General features: G+C 34.5%; 1 protein-coding gene across 1 annotated transcript; it reads left to right on the top strand.

Annotated features, from left to right (window-relative positions):
- Positions 1-17778: 17778 nt before the first annotated feature.
- LOC121783549 (zinc-finger homeodomain protein 1-like) lies at positions 17779-18767 on the top strand. The gene has a single exon (XM_042181652.1). It carries the CDS (start codon positions 17843-17845, stop codon positions 18572-18574), a length of 732 nt encoding a protein of 243 aa, XP_042037586.1. The 5' UTR covers positions 17779-17842; the 3' UTR covers positions 18575-18767.
- The last annotated feature ends 2814 nt before the right edge of the window (positions 18768-21581 follow it).

Here is a 21581-nt window from a genome sequence, read left to right as displayed (position 1 = left end):
ATTTCCCACCAAATCAAAATAGTGGAAGAAGAGAATGATGACATATATAGAAGGGGATAAGTAATAGTGACGTGGAAAATAAAATTGTTAAAAGTATCAATAGTCAATCAAAAAAGATGATCGATTTTATCGAAGTTTGAATGCATGCATGCATTTACGCACCATTTTTATAAAATTATGAGGAAAATCATAATTCGCTGATAGTTTAAAGATTTACGTCCAATTCAATTGTGACTTAAATACTTAGTAACTTAACTTAAACCCAATTTCATACATATGTTAAAAGAAATTATAATAACTTTTGAGGCCAATTGATCCACGGGTTATCCCGAAATCCAAAGATTTAGAGTTATTGTTGGCAGTTTATGATCCGAAAAAAATTGTAAGTATTCCGAATGATCAGTAATCAAATAGCCCAACAACCCGCACAATTAGCCCAATTAACTTACGTAGTGGTCATGTCTAGAGCCTTTGTCCTAGTGGCAAGGAGCTTAGACATTATTGCATGAGGTGCCAAGTTCGAGCCTTCTTGACATCAGTTGTAATTTCCTCATATTTATAGTATAGGAGTTTATTTGTAATTTCCTCCCTTATATAGGAGTTAATTTTTTTTTTTTTAAAAACTTACGTAGTGGTCATTTCCACCCTTCCGCCACTAAGAGCATCCACTACGCGTCCCGCGCGCGGCTCGCGTTCCGTCCCAGAGCATCCACTACGCGTCCCGCGTTCCGTCCCGGAGGGACGGTTCCGCCGCGGGACGCGTTGCAACGTTCGTCCCGTCCCCCGTAGCCCGTCCCCAGCCCGTCCTGTAGCCCGTATCCGCGAGACAAAGGACGCGCCGTCCCGTCACGCGCCCCCGATGCATGCGTGACGCCCACTCGCTGGCCCGCGAGTGGGTGTCGTCACGGAGACGCAGTAATTCATTTTTTTTAAAAATTCGAATTTTAATAAAAAAAAATTATTTTTCAAACGGTAATGTTACAGTTAATTTTTTATTTTCTTTTATTTTATTTATTTTTATTTATTTACTCTATAAATAATCCTATTTCATACTCATTTCACACAAACACACATCTATTCCTCTCAAATCCTCTCTATAACCACTCCAATTTCATCTTAAATCAACTCAAACAAATGGATCCTTTTGAACAAATGCGTCAACTAATGGAACAATCACTTGAAGAAGATCGACGTCGAGAGGCGGAGGAAGCCGCGCCGCCTCCACGACGCTCCCGGACATACATCCATCTCAACCGGGAGGAAGCCGCCGCAAGGTTAGTACGCGACTACTTCTGCGATAACCCGATTTTGGGAGAAAACTACTTCCGTCGCCGTTTCCGCATGAGTAAACCGCTATTTCTCCACGTAGTGAATACTTTGGGGGCCCGGGAAGAGTTCTTCCGAGAAGGGTTCGCGCGGTCGGGCGTCCCAGCCACACGACGCTGCAGAAATGTACTGCAGCAATCCGTCAGCTTGCGACTGGACAAACGGCCGACATGTTCTACGAATACCTCCACATCGGAGACACCACTGGGAATGTGCTTGCTCAAATTCTGCAAAGGCGTCCGGGCAGCCTTTACCGACGAATTTCTCCGGAGGGCAAGCACGACCGATTGTCAGTTCCTCCTCGATCTGCACGAACAAGTGCACGAATTCCCCGGGATGCTTGGCAGTGTCGATTGCATGCACTGGCAATGGAATAATTGCCCGGTGGCTTGGAGGGGGTCCTACACGAGCGGCCACAAAGGCACCCACCCAACCGTTGTACTCGAGGCCGTTGCCGACTACCGACTTTGGATCTGGCACGCGTACTTCGGGGTCCCTGGCTCGAACAACGACATAAACGTGCTCCACCAGTCCGACCTCTTTACCGAAGTTTTGGATGGTAAAGCGTCGGCCATCAACTTCGTCGCCAACAACCGGCTGTATAAAATTGGGTACTATCTCGCCGACGGCATCTACCCGAAGTGGCCGACCTTCGTGAAGACGTGCAACAGGCCTGCGAACCCAAAGCAGGCTCTTTTTGCGCAGAAGCAGGAGGCTGCTCGCAAGGATGTGGAGAGGGCGTTCGGGGTTCTCCAAGCGCGCTTCAACATCATCAAAGCCCCGGCTCGTTCGTGGTTCATGGAGAGCATGGTCGACATCATGTATACGTGCATAATCTTGCACAACATGATTGTCCAAGACGAAGGACTCGAGGCGGAAAATTGGTTCAACCCCGAATCCCCCGGAAGCTCAACCGCAAGTAGTCCGCCGCGAAGTGGAGCGCATCCGTCAATACAAGAACGGTTGTTTATTCGGGCAAGGACACGTGACTCTAGCGCCCACGCCCAACTCCAAGAGAATCTAATTGAGCACATTTGGGAAAACTTTGGCGGAGAAAATTAAATTATGTCATTTTTATTTTTTTTAGGATTTTAATTATGTCCATTTTCTATTTTTTTGAATTTTAATGTTGTTTTAATTTTAATAAAGTGTGTTTGTTTTAATTGAATTGGGTTGGAAAAAAAAATAAAAATGAAATTTAATGAATAGTAATTTAAGGGACGGAGCGTTGCAGGTTCCGTCCCTTAGTTAAGGGATGGAGGAATAAAGTACAGTGGGGCCCTCAAATAGTAGTTTAAGGGACGGTGGATGGGACAGCGTAGTGGATGCTCTAATAATCTAGCTAACACTTACTTCCTCCTTCCCCTATTAATGACATCAGTTGTAATTTCCTCCTATTTATAGTATAGGAGTTTATTTGTAATTTCCTCCCTTATATAGGAGTTAATTTATAAAAAAAAAAAACTTACGTAGTGGTCATTTCCACCCTTCCGCCAGTAATAATCTAGCTAACACTTACTTCATCCTTCCCCTATTAATTATCAATTTATGTCATAAATGGTAAATAGGTCTCACATTTCATTAACTCATTCTACTCACATTTTATTATAAAACTAATATACAAAAGTAGGACCCATATACCACAAATTTTTCAACTCACTTTTCTTTACATTTTTTAAAATGAGTGCTAAAACTAAAGTGGACAATTAATAGAGGGAGTAGATACTAGTATTACATAATCTCACTCACATTTCTATGTATATACAATTGTAGGGGTAACTATATACATATCATTAGTAATGATTTATTAACAAAATGTACTCAACTGTACTACTTATTTTACATATATTTCAACATAGCTACAACGTAGAAACTAGACACATAATAGCATGTTGTGTCTCACGTCATCTCTTTGACTAACATTTTTAAATCGATCAAACCATTGACATAGCTAGTAGCTCTTGACCAAATATTTCAAGATATAGCTCTTTCACTGTTACATACAATTACGTTACTATTGATATTGATAATATTATTGCACCATTATACCATAGATGATAGATCCTTTAGATTGTCTAGGTATTGAATAGTTGCATATCTATAGATTTCAAAAATAGCTTAGATATATTGCTAGTTTAATAATATGTTGGGTTTAATATATATCTATGACTAGTATTTACTCTCACTGTCCCATTTGATTTGACATATTTCTTTTTTAATTGTAATATTTGACTTGGTATATTAATTTTAATGTAATCACTTTACTTTATACTTCGTATTTAGTATTTAGAGTGAACTACAATAATGGCTTATGGACTATGGGTTTATCTCGTCCATAGTCTCTGGTCTTTAAAAATATCGTCAGACATCCCTGGACTAAGGGTTTATCTCAAATTTGGTCATTTTTCTATTTTTTATATGAAAATACCATTTTAAGCATTTGGGCAATTTGATCTTTTTACACTTTTAACATTTTAAATCTGATATTTTTTCAAAATTATCATTCTTCTTCCCTTTTGCCATCCTTCACTTTGTTTCTTTATTTCAATATTTGATCTAATTTTATAAAATTAAATTTTAAATTTTGATTTTTAAATATCAATAAAAATTTTCAATTAAAACTATTAATTCATGGACACTATAAATATTAATTAAAACTATTAATTTTTCTTATTTAATATAATATTCCGCTGAATTGAAGAAGTAAAGAAAAATAATATTAATCATGATGTTTAGCCTTCGTTCGGTTGTTATAATTGCTTGTGATTAAATATTATGAAGTTGACTAAAAATTTGATACTACTAAAATTTTTATATAGGAGTATTTTGTTAAAATTTTCTAGTTAATTTTTATTGTTTTCAAATTAATAAATGAAAATTATATTAGTTTTACATTAGATGCATATTTATTTCAGAATAAATCGTGTTATATGATCTATTTATGATTAAAACTATTAAATATTGATTAAAACTAAGGCGTCGTCATACCTTATTGATTAAATATTAGACACTATCAAACATTGATTATAACTATTAATTTTTGTTATTTCATAATATTAATAATTAATAAAATTTTATTGATATGTAAAAATTGAAATTTAAAATTTAATTTTATTAAATTAAATCTAATATTGAAATAAGGAAACAAAGTGAAGGATGACAAAAGGGAAGAAGAATGATAATTTTAAAAATATATCAGATTTAGTACATCACTGAAATAATATCAGATTTAAAATGCTAAAAGTGTAAAAAGATCAGATTGCTCAAATGCTCAAAAGGGTATTTTCGTATCAAAAATGACAAAATGACCAAATTTGAGATAAACCCTTAGTCCAGAGATGTCTGACGATATTTTTAAAGTTCAGGGACTATGAGAGAGATAAACCCATAGTCCTGGGACCATTTTTGTAGTTCACTCTAGTATTTAATATACGAGCAACACATTTTATTCAATCTTATCACTAATCTGGGTAAAATTTTGGCATGTTTACAATTTTCAGAATCTATAGTAAAAAGATGAATTTTAATATTTTTCTCAAATTTACTATGATATAAAATTTGGGTGAAATTGTCTCTATTGTAACATCCGAAAAATTTAACATCGACAACACCCGGCGATGAATTGATGACGTATCTGAGTTATGTGCTATGTGTGTTGAGAAAAATAATATCGACAGGTCTCGTCCACATAGAACTCTTTGTATATCGCATTAGATATAGTTTCATCCAAATTAGATCTTTGAGAATATTGTGAAATAAATGTAAAAATTTTAAATTTTATGATCAATTGTTAAGGTTACAACACATGCTAGAATTTGACCAAAATTCAAGCTTTTGCAAATTTCTCATCTTTTCTAAATACTTTGGTGAAAAGAAATGAGCCAAATTGGAAAAAAAATAGTACTATTATTATTATTAATAATAAATTATGATCATTAAAAAACACAACATATGAATTTGAAATGCATACTGAAATTATGAGATTGCATAGTCCTAGAGTCTACAGGCTACAACTATGCTTGTCATATGTAAGCCAACATTATGTGCAAAATATATAACCACATTATAACATTCAACTATAGATCGATCTAAGCCCCTTTTCCTTTCAATTATTTAAATCGCTAAAGCATGTTCCTACTGAAATAAAAGAGTAGGCCATCAAAGAAAAAGGCTAAACCCTATGATGATGAGCAAGATTTGCAAAATCATATTCACCATTTGCTTGATGTCTTGTCAAAGCATATAGCTAAAATGAAATGAGAAAGTTTGAGGGCTTAAAAGATACAGATGCAATATCGGAGACAGTGTATATAAAGAGGGAAATTTAAAAAACACATAATTCTCGTCCTTGTCCTCGCCGTCTAAACGATGGGTATTCCTTTTTAGAATGTCACAACCTAAGTTGCGCATTAATATGAAATTGAACTACTTTCTCTATTAGGGTAGTTGTTGATATTAATGCTTCAATAAAGTAGTAAATAATTGCAATAAACATTCAACAATTGAATAAATTGCATTTATTGTCGACCAAATATATTGTTTTTATTTTCAACATATCATATCAGCCATCAAATCAAAATGGTTTGCATTTGCTAGCAAAATATATACCTTCAAGAAGATAATGCAAGGCCATAAATCTTAAGAAATTATCTTCATTTATGGACATTGCAAGTTCTAGTAGATTTGTCATCCAACTAGTTCATTATTAACCACCAAATTCTTTAAATCAAAATACAAATATCAATGATTTAGGCATATTTAGAGCAACTCAATAATGTTAATGGAGATAAGTGGTCACCTGCACCGATACTAGATTACACAATATTATGAATAATATATGTACATAAACATTAAAATCGCCGGGGGTTCCCGTGGCCACCATCACACCATGTATGTCCGCCACCGGTGAAGATGATGAAGATAAAATAACAAAATTGGTATAAGATGCCTCATATAACAAATGAAGTGGAGACATTATAAAATGGAGAAGCGGGATAAATAATTGGGGATAAATGCTATTTTATTTTCTAATTAGGAAAATCTTTTCTAAATTTCTCATTATATGGCTCTTCTCATAATTTCTTCGCATATAATTTTGCCCCGTCCCATTAGTATTAATTCCTGGCTCCGCCCCTGGACACTCGGATCGAACCAATAGATAGGTTAAGTGGAGCCCAAAAGGTTAACCGTGGGGGTAGGTGTGGTGTGTGTAGTCGCTATCTAGTTTTTCTTTTTCCCGCAATTCCCTCACTTTATGAAACCACGCACAAAAAACACTATACCTTATGTTTGATCATACATTTTTAAAGTTAGAGCTATCTTTCCCTACCCCTATTTTTCACTCATCATGCATGCATGCTTTACCTACCTATATATTCTACTTCCACAAATTAACTTTTCATATTTTATTTCATAAGTACTACTCCTATAAAATAAATATAAGAGAAAGATGGAGAAATTAAACATGAAAAAAACTTGACCAACCAAATCGATTCGCGATAAAATCTCGTTAGGGTTTGGTTGATCACACCTCACGCATTGAAATAAATGGAATTGTAACTAGTTTCCGAAAAATCCAATAACCAGCATAAAATCACCTGACATAGTTGAAGTATATAGCCTGAAAGGAAGTAAATCAGTCTATGATCGCGATGATAAAAGGTCCTCGTATGTTTCCTATTCTTACCCGGATTAGGGCCAATAAACATAGTTGTTCTTGTCATCATCCGAAAATTATATGGTGGAATTCTTGGTTTAACATCGCCCTCAAACATACACACTGTATCGAATTGGTTAAACAATCCTTGCACGTTTATCTCATAAAAGATCGATCTCACGAAAATCACCATTGGTCGGCCTATCTTGAATCAAAAATTCAAAAATCTTTTTCAACAACAATATCCATCATTGTTATTGATGATAATGCATACTCCATATAATATCTTTTAAAAAGAATTCATTTCATGGAATAAAAGAAAAGAATCCAATAATTTTGGAAGGCAGGGGAGATGGAGGAAATTGCAATGGTGGTTTCCTTGGAGCTGACAGAAGTGTGTGGTGTGTGTATGTCAGGACGTCAACTCAAACGTCACTCCATCTCCATAGCTACCTTTAAAGAATCACATGAACACCGTAAGAACCGGGGCCCCTTTCCCTCCCTCTCTCTACTTATCACAATTCCATTTATTTCTGTTTAATGTTTCTTCAATTTAGAAAAGTAATTACATCCAATTTTGGATTCACTTAATCATCAACCGTGCTAAAGGGTAGAGACGAAAGCGGTCATCGTTGATAATGGATGACGAACAAAATTGAAACCTTCGGGTCCGTGGTCCACTTACATTATTCATGTGTGATCTATATATCGTCCGCTGTGATAATCAATCGTAGATCCAAAAAATAATTTTGTAGGAAGTGCAATAAATAGACGTGAACGAGCATGTACCTTTAACCACGGGTAAATATATATAGTACTCCCTCCATCTCACATAATTTGGGACACTTTGACCGGGCACGGGTTTTAAGAAATGTAATGAAAAATGAGTTGAAAAAGTTAGTGGAATATTAGTCCTACTTTTATATATTAGTTTTATAATTAAATGTGCGTAGGAATGAGTTAGTGGAATGTGGAGTCCACTACCAAAAATGGTAAAAGTGAAATTGGTCAAATTATGTGGGACGACCCAAAATGGAAAACTGGGTCAAATTATATGGGACGAAGGGAGTAGTACTTAACTAAACAAGTTTTAAAAAATCTAAAAATGATGTATGTTTTGAGCTACCGTTGTTGCATTGTGCACCAAACGACACTATCCTCAGTTGAACCACTCCATATAGATTTCATATCATAAACATACATTAATACAAATAATTAATTTAGGATAAATGAAAATATTTGAAAAATTGGTTTTAGTTTAAAAATAAAATACAAATAATATAAGTAAAGTAATAGTAAAAATTAAGATCTCATAGAGTATATTAAATGTTTATTTTGATATGTATTGAATAAGATATAATGCGGAATAATAAAAAAAATATTTTTAGAATAAATAAAATATAAAAAATTATTTTTAGCTATAAAAAAATTAATATTAGTAAAAGTACAGACCTCATAAAGTATTTTAAGAATTACGCATGAAATAAGAATAAAGAAAAGATAGCTAAATAAATTATACTACGTACAAAGAAATTGATTTGATGAAAAAGTAAATAAGTAGTAAAAATATAGATCTTATAAATTATTGTAAAGATTTATTTTGATAAGTAGAAAATAAGATGTAATATCCATATAAAAAAATTATTCTCATTGAGACTTCAACCAAGGATTTTCGCTTTATTGGAGATGCTTATATTCTCACAAGACACAAATCAATACTATCACATTTTGAGCATCTCCAATGCCGGCGTCAAAACCACGACGCCGATTTTTCGCCGACGCCGGTTCTGAGCCATTGTGACCGGCGTCGGCGAAATCGACGTCAAAATCAGCGTGGCCATGCCGATTCGCGCGATGACGCCGGTTCTGACGCCGATCCTCACGGCGCCATTGTAGGCCCCGGGTCGGCGTCAAACCGGCGTCAAAATTTTTAATTTTTTTTTAATTCGAATTTTAAAAATTCGAATTTAAATTTTTTTTTTAAAATACTATTTATTTATGAAAATTGTTTTTAATATTTAAAAAAAAATTTTACAAATAAATTTATACAAGAAATTCGTAATAGCCCATACATATTTAATGGGCTTGCGAATTATGAAACCATTCTAGGTTGTCTCTCTTTTATAGAGACATCCTTGAATGTTTTATGTTCCACATTCGATGTGGGACAAAAACCACTCTAGGTAGTATCTCTTTTATAGAGACATCCTTGAATGTTTTATGTTTCACATTCGATGTGAGACAAAAATCATTCTAGGTTGTCTCTCTTTTATAGAGATATCCTTGAATGTTTTATGTTGCACATTCGATGTGGGACAAAAATCATTCTCGGTTGTCTCTCTTTTATAGAGACATCTTTGAATGTTTTATGTTCCACATTCGATGTGGGACAAAAATCATTCTAGGTTGTCTCTCTTTTATAGAGATATCCTTGAATGTTTTATGTTGCACATTCGATGTGGGACAAAAATCATTTTAGGTTATCTCTCTTTTATAGAGACATCCTTGAATGTTTTATGTTTCACATTCGATGTGGGACAAAAATCATTCTAGGTTGTCTCTCTTTTATAGAGACATCTTTGAATGTTTTATGTTCCACATTCGATGAGGGAAAAAATCATTCTAGGTTGTCTCTCTTTTATAGAGATATCCTTGAATGTTTTATGTTGCACATTCGATGTGGGACAAAAATCATTCTCGGTTGCCTCTCTTTTATAGAGACATCCTTGAATGTTTTATGTTCAACATTCGATGTGGGACAAAAATCATTCTAGGTTGTCTCTCTTTTATAGAGATATCCTTGAATGTTTTATGTTGCACATTCGATGTGGGACAAAAATCATTTTAGGTTATCTCTCTTTTATAGAGACATCCTTGAATGTTTTATGTTTCACATTCGATGTGGGACAAAAATCATTCTAGGTTGTCTCTCTTTTATAGAGACATCTTTGAATGTTTTATGTTCCACATTCGATGAGGGAAAAAATCATTCTAGGTTGTCTCTCTTTTATAGAGATATCCTTGAATGTTTTATGTTGCACATTCGATGTGGGACAAAAATCATTCTCGGTTGCCTCTCTTTTATAGAGACATCCTTGAATGTTTTATGTTCAACATTCGATGTGGGACAAAAATCATTCTAGGTTGTCTCTCTTTTATAGAGATATCCTTGAATGTTTTATGTTCCACATTCGATGTGGGACAAATATCATTCTAGGTTGTATCTCTTTTATAGAGACATCCTTGAATGTTTTATGTTTCACATTCGATGTGGGACAAAAATCATTCTAGGTTGTCTCTCTTTTATAGAGACATCCTTGAATGTTTTATGTTTCCATATAGAAATATTGTACTTTTTTAATTGTACTTTTTAATTTTTGTACTTTTTTTAAATTATTGTAATTTTTTTTAAAATTAATGTACTTTCTAAATTTTAATAGTATTATTCGAATTTCTCGTATTTGTCTCGTAAATTAAATTCCGTATGTTGATACGATTGTAAATTAAATTATATAATTGTTATTAGTGATGTGGATAGGTAGTGTGAAGGCTCTGTGAGGGCTATTTGATGTCCAGTTGATGTGGCAAGCTGATGTGGCAGGAGAATTGTAGTGCTGATGATGTGGCAGTGTGAAGGCTATGTGAGGGCTATTTGACGTCCAGTCTTACTGGAGATGCTCTTAAGCCTCTACCTCGAACTCAACTAATGGTGACGTGGCTTTATTATATAGTGTCAGCGTTTGATGAAATAAATGGCTTTACAGTTGAAGAATGATAGTGAATGAATTAGTAAATATTTAAGGTTTAGTTTAGTTTGGTTTGGTTTGTTAATAATTATCGAGTTAAATAAATTGAATAAATGGCTTTATAGTTAAAGAATTATATTCATTCCGTTCCATAGTAGTAGAGTCATTTCCTTTTTTAGTACTCCCTCCATCCCACAAAGATTGGCCCATTTTTCCATTTCCGTCCATCCCACAAATTTTGTCTCATTTCATTTTTTACCATTTTTTGTAGTGAATCTCATATTCCACTAACTCATTCCTACACACATTTTATTATAAAACTAATATATAAAAGTAGAAGTCACATTCCACTAACTTTTTCATCTCACTTTTCATTTCATTTCTTAAAACACGTGCCCGGTCAAAATGAGACAATCTTTGTGGGACGGAGGGAGTAAAAGTTAACACATTTCTTTTCACTTACTTTTACTCTCTCTTAGTACTCTATTCTCTCTTCATCTTTCCATCTGTTTCATTTTCTACTTTATTCTTCTTTTACATAACTCACATAACACAATTTTTCTTAAATCGCGTACCGAAAAGAAATGTCTCCATTACTACGGAACGAAGAGAGTAGTGAATGAATTAGTAAAAATTTAAGCTTTGGTTGGCTTAACATAATACTCCCTCCGTCCCGCACTACTCGCACTTATTTCCTTTTTGGGCGTCCCAAGTTACTTGCACTCTTTCCATTTTTAGTAAAAAATTTCACCTACAGCCGTCATTTTTTACTTTCCTATACACATCTCCGAGCCGAAAAGGAAATGAGCGAGTAGCCCGGGACGGAGGGAGTATAACATAACAATTTAAGGTTTGGCTAAAATGAAATTTGTTATAATTTGACTTAAAATGGCATAAACACTTGAAAAGTATAGTGATGGAATGAGTAATGGAGACTTGAGAATTGAGAGAGTGGAATAATGGAGATGGGGCTAGAACACGTTTTTTCTCTAATTTTAAAAGTAACCCTATTATTATGAAAGTTAATTAAAAAATAATACTGTTATTATCTATTTTAATTTATTATTTTGAAAACCCTATCAAACAATATAAAAAATAAAACAAATATTTCCTATAGTCTAACCAAATGTATAGAACAAACTATTAATCACATTAACTAATATAATTTATATGAATAATAATTCAACTTAGAATAATTTTATAATCCTATCAAACTATGCCTAAGGGCATCCACAATGGGACGCCCGATGGCACGCCTGATGTGTGCCATCATCCGCCCCATTGTGGATGCCCGCCATCGTCCGCGCCCTACGCCCACGCCCGATGCATCGTCCGCGGTTGAAGCGCGGACGATGGTCAACCGCGGACGATGGCCTATCATCCGCGCCATCGGGCGCTCCATTGCGGGATTGGCTGACGATGGTCGCGGACGATGCCACACGTTTTTTATTTTTTTTCTATTTAAACCTCGTTTCTCATTCACTTGTTCATACGAACATCTCGCTTCTCTCGTTTCGCTCCTCTCTCACATTTCTACCTATCTCACTTACCAAAATGAACCACGACGATGACACCACTAGTTCTAGCTCCTCGAAGTCGGGTAGTTCGCACTCGGAGACCTCGGTAGCCTTAGATGCAGCCGTTGAAGAGGCCATGGCGGAATGCTTACTCGAACTGCAGCGCGAGGAGGCGGCGTCGAAGGAGCAGATTTGCAGGCCTATTCGACGTCAGACGTCTGTCCGACGCGACCACGCGGCAGCTCACCAACATCCTCAAGTTCTCCACCCTCTTCGCTGAGCAATGCAACGGCAACGGCCCGGTCATCGAGTTCACTGCCAACAGACGCCGATACCACATGGGGTACTACTTGGCCGATGACATATACCCACGGTGGCCTATTTTTCTGAAGACGATCAATTGCCCAATGGGTGAAAAGAGGATTTTATTTGTGCAAAAGCAGGAGTCGGCGTGGAAGGATGTCGAGGGGGCATTTGGTGTGCTCCGATCACGGTGGGCCGTTGTGAGAGGGCCGACTCGTCTTTGGTTCAAGGAAATCATCGCCGACGTCATGTATGCGTGCATTATCATGCACAACATGATAGTTGAGCATGAAGGTGGGAGCATCACCGAGTGGAACGATGATGACGGTGCATCTAGCTCGTCCAGGATTGCCGTCGGGCTTCGACGAGGTTCTAGCTAGACAGGCCTCAATGCGCAACCAACCAGACCATGCGCAACTCATGAACGACATGATTGAAGACGTGTGGGCCCGTAACCGTCGTCGTTGAGTTTGCGTATTTTTTCTAATTCGTACTGTAATGTATTAATTTTTATATATAATATGAAGTTTTTTCCCAATTTTTTTGTTATTTAAATATTCAACTAAAATAAAATGCATAGGGCGCGCCAAAGGGCGCGCCTTAGGGCGCCCATTGCAGATGGGGGTAGGAGGATAAAACTACTGACTTGGCGCGCCATAGGGCGCCCCATAGTGGATGCCCTAAAAGCACAATTTAATCGCAAACACTAGTCATACCATGCTACATTTTTCTTAAAAAAAGATAACAAATGCAAACATAAAGTAGTTTTCAAGGTGACATTTGTCACCTGCGACTTTGTCGGACCAAATTTCAATGTCGGCCGAAAATGGATTTGAATTGATAATCAATTCAAATGGACAATTTAATAAGGTCAAATTAATAAAGCAAATTAACACTTAGTACTACAATATTAAATTATACAGTATTTTTTTCAATTGTGTCTCGAGAATCGTGATAGTCAAAACGACGTGATTTTGGCAAAACAAGGGGATGTGATCCCCGACTGTGGAGGGGTGCACGGCACGGGGTGATGCTCCTCACATTCAATAATTTATTCATTTAATAAAATTTTAAAAAAACAAATTATACCGAAAAAAGAATGATAAGAAATAAAATATTTTTAAAAAAACAAAGATAAAAGTACATAACTTATACACATGTAATACTCCTAAATTTAATTAAATTATGGTACAAATTAACTTTGTTATTAGTTATGTTATTGTATGGCAATACAAAACAAGTGATATGAAAAATTCATAACAAATTTTTACATCAATTCGTGATTGATTCTAAATAATTATATAATTCAATTAAAATAATAATTTTTTAAATTTATAGATATTTAATTTAAAATAGCTATATATTACCAATATTCTATATGACCAGAACTGTGAGCCCTCTTAGATCATAAATAGCATATTTTATTACTCCGTTTTACCAAAGGGAAACAAAAACTATTAAAAAAAGGAGGAAACATTTTTTTTGGTCCACAAACTTTGTCAAAATATTATTTTAGGTCCGTGAACTTTGAAAATATCATTTTAGGTCCGTCAACTACAAGTTAATATCATTTGAGGTATTTTGAACATTTTCTGGACGAAAATGCCCTTAAGGCCTTCAAAGGGTAATTTGGACAATTCTTTCGCCACTCATCTTGCGCCAGAGACCTATAGTTCAACAATTTTTAACGACAAATTTTTATATTTAAATTTAATTTGGATGGTAATTGATCTCATTCTGAAATTCATATAAATAATACTACGAATGACAATCTAAATTAATAGCTATCCAATTTCAAAACAAATAAACTAATATAATTCACAAATCACCTATAGTAAGTTCTTAAAATGTAGTTTAGATTAAAAAAATGAAATAAAGTATCTAAGTCTCAATTCACTATCCCTATATAATTGGTCATCTAATAATTGAAAAATGTACTATTTTTTATGGCATATTTTAATTATGTTTAAATTCAATTTGGATGGTAATTGAATTAAACAGTAGTAAAAAAAATTGTTGGACTCTAGGTGTTTGACGCAAGATGAGTGGTGAAAGAATTGCTCAAATTGCCTTTTGAAGGCCTTAAGGGCATTTTCGTCCGAAAAAAGTTTAAAATACCTCAAATGATATTAACTTATAGTTGACGGACCTAAAATGATATTTTTAAAGTTTACGGGACCTAAAATGATACTTCTGCAAAGTTCATAGACCTAAAAAGACGCTCCCTCTAAAAAAAATTCACTTTTCTCAAGGGGATCTGCAAAATTCGATCATGTTGGGATGGATGTATTTGGAGTTTTGTGGTTTGTTTTTTTGTTGAAGACAAATTAATAACTGAAAAAGATGCCGTATAGTTCTTAATTTAAAGGAATAAAATTTCACTTCTTCCAAACAAAAATAATTAAGTAAAATCGTTTCATATATTGATATATCAATTCAGGAATTGTAATAAATGAGTCATTCTTGCCTATTGATTCGAATACACATTTGTCAAACAACCTACAATTGTTAGCAACATACAATAAATAAATAACACAAAATACATTTAACACTTCACTAACTTGAAATAATTAAATTTCAAAATTCTTAGTACGATTTTACGATCTATTTTCAACCTTTTCACTTGGACCCACTGAATTTAATTATTTATAAAATTAATACAAAAATGAAGAATTTAATGCACATCCTCCGTCCCAAGATATTAGACTAGTATACCATTTTGGGGTGTCCCAACATACCTGAGTCATTTTTATTTATGGTAAAAATTTACTTTATTACCAACTTCACTTACACCACTAAACACCATCTCCTAAATTCTCGTACTAAAAGAAATGAGTCTAATATCTTAGGAAGTAAATGAGTCTAATATCTTAGGAGGGAGTAACTTTTTTTTATCAAATTTATGAAAGTTGATGCAGTACAAATTCAGATAATCCACTGTAACACGTAAAATCAGGCTCCAAACTGCGTAACTTGAATTCACTCCACACAACTATACTGTTACTTGCCCCACTTATATCTTCACTGTGTGGTGTGCTTATAATTGATTATTAATTTCTGCTTTTCAAACACTTATATTCTGGATATAAATATGAATAAATATTAGGGGCCTTGTTGTATAATTTTGTGTAATATAACCCGCAACAATTGGACATACACTAAAATTTTATCCAAAATCTCAAGGAAATGTTGGGTATGCTTTGAGTTAATACTAGTTTTTTAATTATGTAATTTTAGGATTTTAATTAGGGGTATTAGTCTTTAAAATCATAAAATTTGGCTCAAATTTAGTAGTACTATTTTCCTAGAATTTAAATTGGTAGCAAAATCATGAATTTAGATATTGTAGTGAATTTCCCAAGAAAACAGTTTTCCCCTCCAAGGACAAAATTTATGATTTTGCGACCAAATTTTAATATACTACTACTGGTGAATCGTGCGAGTTAAGTTCTTATTAGATCTAATAACGATTCAATCCATTATGGCCAAACCTGAACACAACATGTTAAGAAATTCTCAACCCAAATACGAACTCGACCTTCTTCATTCAAACCGAACTTTTGGGAAATTCAGTACGTACAATGTCTAAGTTCTCGACTTTCGCGACCAAATTTATAGTCTGTGAAAAATACCAAATTTCTGTCTAAGTTTGTGATTGTAGAGAACAAATCGTTTAAGTGCGACAATATATTTAAAATTATTATTCGAATTGGGGTGTAAAATTTACCTTTAATGTGAACTCCAATAAATTTATATTTATTCATTCCATAAAATAGTGTATATACTATATACTTTGCTAAATAAGATGTTAACCACACATCTATAAGCAAAATGCGATAAATGATCAGTAGCAAAATTCTCTTCCATGTACACATAATGAAGGTCGAAAGAATCAATGGCCATGAAATCAAGATCATGAAGTAATGAGCCAACGTTTCTTACAACAAATCAACAACTAAAAGAGACGTCAGACGTCCCAATATTATTGAAACCCCCGACAAAAATATCATTCTAGGCATCTAGCTTCTGAAAACTCAATACCAATTGGAGACCGACCATACAAGATATACGAAAGTTCTTCAACAAATAGAGCAACTCCAAACATTAGCTACGAATGCATCTCTCCAAGCTCCTAAATCATCACGAAGTAATCCTCCACCAAACGCCCTTCGCGAACCTCATTCCAAATAATCATACATGTTGAGCATTAAAGTACCTCTCGACGGTGGCAGTTAGCTAATCAAGATAGACGATCGAACAACACCTAAAACTAAACCATCCATTAGATGAGCCTCCTCCATAATTTTTGCGGTAGTGATGATCCGTGCCATAACACTTTTTGGGCTCCTCCTAATCCCTATAAAGATAAAACAACATCTCTTTCCAAATGTCCCAACATCCTAGCCCAAAAATTTAACTCTGTATAAAATCATTTCCTTTTAGCTTTTTAAAACGGATATATATTAACAAGATAGTCAATCTTTTGGATTCAAAAATTATTTAAAAAAACTCTCTTGCAATCCATATCTCAAAATGTCATTCCAAGTTCTAGCATTAGTATAATCCCCTAACATATATAAACCACTCTCATGTCCATGGCCACACACCTAGCAAAAATTATAGTAACATTTTAAATTCCAAATAAGATTATAACGATTGGAACTTTAAATTTATGTAATTTGTAAAATAAAAAATATAAATAACATTTTTAATGAATTAAAAGTAAATTAAGTGTATAAAATACATTTATAATACTACTATACATTAATACTTATAAAATAATGCTCACACAAGACACAAGGTACATATAAAAATCATTTATAACTATATAAGATATGTCGTACTTATCCTTAACAAGATAGGTAGACACGTGAAGCTAATAAAATGAGGTATGCACATATACCTATATACATACACTATAATTTATCTAACGAGTAATTACACAGTGATGTCATATATAATAAATACAGTAAAGTAACTCCCTTTACTCCAAAAAGTAAAACCTAGTACCAAAATTACATTCAAACTCTTAATTTAAATATTTTTTTTTAGTAAAAATACCATTCAAAAAGCACATCAAAATTAGACACCAAATTACTACTCGAAAATAAACTTATTTTTCATTTTCCATCACAGTCAACCTAAGTACTGCTCGAAAATAAAAATAAATACTATATTAATATTAGTAATAAAAATCTGACAAAAATTGTTAGTCATTATATATAGGAGACAGATGATGATTAAGTTGGTGAAATTTAAAAGTTAAGAAAAAGAAAAAAGGTAAAGAAGAAAAGATGGAGTATGAAGAGGAGCAAGAAGAGGAGCAAGAGGGCGAGATCCCGAGTTACGACGAGTCAACCCGCGCCGCCTCTCCCCCGTCTTCGGCGCCGTCTCCGTCCCCCCTCCGCAAGTCCCGCTACAAGGAGTGCCTCAAGAACCACGCGGTGGGGATCGGCGGCCACGCCGTCGACGGCTGCGGCGAGTTCATCGCCGCAGGCGAGGACGGCTCCCTCGAGTCCCTCCGCTGCGCCGCCTGCGCCTGCCACCGCAACTTCCACCGCAAGGAAGTTGCTGATGGAAGCGCTGGCGGTGGAATCGGCGCAGGCGGCGCCGCGTTCTTCCCCTTCCAGCACCAGCAGCATCAGCAGCTGGTGCTGGCCCACCATGGGCACTTTGGGTACCGCGCCACAAGTGCTGGCGGCGGCGGGTACCTTCATGTGCCCCAGCAGAGGGCGGCGCTGCTGGCGCTGCCCTCTAGCTCCGGGGGTGGGGGGTCTAGGGAGGAGGCGGACGAGTATAATTATTACTCGGGGCCCGGGGGAGGGTCGCAGAAGAAGAGGTTTCGGACGAAATTCAGCCAGGAGCAGAAGGAGAAGATGCTGAGCTTTGCAGAGAGGTTGGGGTGGAAGATTCAGAAGCAGGATGAGGAGATTGTGCAGCATTTCTGTGATGAATTGGGGATCAAGAGACATGTGCTTAAGGTTTGGATGCATAACAACAAGCACACTCTTGGTAAGAAAACCTAGTCAATTTTTATCCCTTTTTTTTTGTTTAATTCTCAATATCTATCCATCTATATATATGTGTGTAGGTGTTTGTCTTGCTTAATTTGTAATATTAGGGTATGGAAATTGTGTTTCAATTCCTCAACATTCTTGCTTAGCTAATGTTATGATGATATTGATGATGATGATGATGATCCATTAGGGTTTTTTCCCCATTTTGGCCTAAAATGTTTCTTGATTGTTGCTTTAATTGATGAATTATGGGTTTGAAACATTTTATTTCATTGATCTTGATTCAATTCATCTTCAATTTGAGTCATATATGAAATTGGAAGTGAGTTATTTGATGTACATTATTATCATTGGGTATAGGGTTTCAAGTTTTTCCACTCACACACACACACACACACAAAATGTCTATCAGTTTGTGGTTAATTTGATAATTTCCTTTCTGGGTTAGGTTCCATTTTTGTTTTTGAGATTCAAACTCACTGTTCCACATCTGATTTCATGTGCTCTTCTTCAATGAATTTCTATGATGATGAATGAAATGTGGTGTGTATAAATTAAATTGAGATAGTAACAACTTGTGCATGCATATTGGAAAAATAAATGAAGAAGGTAGCTAGGAACCAAAAGTGTGTGATTTGATCATAGAAGGGTGTGCACATTGGGAAGGAAATTAAAAGAGAAATGAAACATGTAGATGGTGTATTTCTTTCCATGACTTGTTTTCTTTACCACCATTGTCTTCTTCTCCTTTTGTCAATTTCTCTCTCCAAATAGTGTTATCTCTACTCAAGTACTTCCCAAGTGTGTATACATGTGTGTGAGTGTGTGTGCTACAATTGGAAGGTTGATGTTCGATGAATCCAAGGCTTTGTTCCATCTAAAAATATTCTTACCAATCTCCTCTTTTTAATATTCCAACTTTTGTTGTGGTTGTGATGTTGTAAGGGGAACATGTGGGCACTTGAAATGGAGCACCAATGCTTCAATTTTCACCAACATATGCATATACAACCATATCAATGTCATTGCTATTAAATAACATGTTTATTTGAGCATCATCTGTGAACATCGTTTGCGTCCAGTCCGCGTTTGGTTTTAATACTTTAAAATCATTATTAATGTTGTCAATTTTAAAAAAATTATAATTAAAATGTTGATTTATTCGTTTTCTATATTGTGTGATGTTTTTAAAATGTGTTACATACCTTATTTGTGAGTTGTTTTAGTTATGAGATAAAGTCCAATCATATGTTATGTTGCACTAAAACTGCACTTTTTAAATATGCAAGAATCTTGATGAGGTTGTTTAGATTTCTTTTTTTGTTTGAGCTTATGTTTTTTTTTTGTTTATGTTGATGATAATGGTGGCAACAATTGAACTGGTCTCGAGTGTTTAAATGATAGTAGTAGAGTATTAAGATATGTAAATATTATATCTGTATTTATTATATTAAAATTGTTATTGCACTTTTTTTTGTTCATCTAATGCTAATTTCTTATATAAAGTAAGATATAATAAAATAATATCTGTAAAATTTATGAACAGTAGATAATGATTTCTCACCCAAATATTTTATCATTTCACTTATATTATAAATTACTTGAAAAATCCTTTACACGGCACTGTATATCCTAAATATCTAATCATTTCTTATTTTTTTAATGAAATTATCTGTATATAAAATATTAATAAGTTATATGGGAAGAAGTTGTAGTCATTGATAGTAATGCCGCCGGTCACAAGTTCTAATGAAATTGGAATTTGTAACCATCCCGGCAAGTAAATTCACGATTCCGATGCTGATTTTGTAACTACCGATTTTCAATTCAAACCCCGTGCTTTTTACTTATATTTCAACGATTTTTCCCGATTGCAACCAATTTTGAGCCAAAATCGCCGATTAACCGCCAATTTTGGTTCAAAAATTTTGGAACGGTAACGAGACCAAGTATGTGGAATTGGATCAATTATGCATCACTAGTTGTGGATAGTAATGGAATGGTCTCTACTTTTGAAATATATGGGTAAAGAAAGTAAGTTGTGTAAGAATTTGTCATGTTGTGTTCATCCTTTGTTTGGAGATGGGAAATTCAAATTAAATAGTAATTTGAAATATGTGGTGTAGCCCATGCTTTTACCTGCCAACTGCAAATTTGCTGTTCTGGGTGATGATTCTGTGTATCACTTAAAGCTGCTTATCTATATGATAAATCATAATTGTGGTCCACATCATAACCCTTATTTTTGTCAAATAATTCAATCATTTTTGTTTGAATTTTTTTCATCAATTTTCTTCTTGCCATCTTCATGTTTTTTCAAGGCTTCCATCTTTTTGTGTGTGTGTGTGTGTGCGCCTTTTTTGGCTTTTAATTAGCAAAGTCCTTTTACTAAAAGAGTATGTATAAATACTTAGGTATTTTCTTCAAAAGGTTATTAACTATAATGTTGGATTATAAAAAAAGAGTAGTAAAGACTATTTCCCCAAACATATACTTTTGCACCTAGAAGCTAATTTTGGATAGACTAGAGAAGAGACTAGCAAAACCATTAATTGAGATATGAAGATCACAAATTGCAAGAAAGCAGACAATCTATTGAGGAAAATAAAAATTAAACCAAGTCCTAAATTCAGCACCGTCTACCCAAACATAGTATCACGTGAAAACGGACTCTACAACTGAGTAATTCAAAAGCTAAGAGGACTTAACAAATTCATCTTGAGTGATGTAATCGAGACATTGTCATATCTATTATGAACTTACTAAATTAAACTAACGAGATCAACAACATACATACCACAATAAATTCAAGCAATAAGCCACACAATACATTAAAATCGGTATCGCTAGCTCCAAAAAGTCATATTAGAGAGCAAATAAGTTCATCTCCGAACACCAACATATATCAATAAAATTTTTAAAGCAAGAGACCAATGTAATTGTTCTAATTGGATATCATGGCATCAAATTGTAGCTCATGTCTTACTCTATATAATTAGTTAATCGCTAGGTATTT

Source organism: Salvia splendens, chromosome 21 (assembly GCF_004379255.2).
Source record: "Salvia splendens isolate huo1 chromosome 21, SspV2, whole genome shotgun sequence".
Taxonomy (NCBI): Eukaryota; Viridiplantae; Streptophyta; class Magnoliopsida; order Lamiales; family Lamiaceae; genus Salvia; species Salvia splendens.
The sequence above is the reverse complement of the archived record's forward strand: the minus strand, read 5'-3'. Positions and strand labels throughout refer to the sequence as shown.

Excerpts from the sequence above, each read along its gene's own strand:
- LOC121783549 (XM_042181652.1), top strand. The coding sequence starts at position 17,843 with ATGGAGTATGAAGAGGAGCAAGAAGAGGAGCAAGAGGGCGAGATCCCG.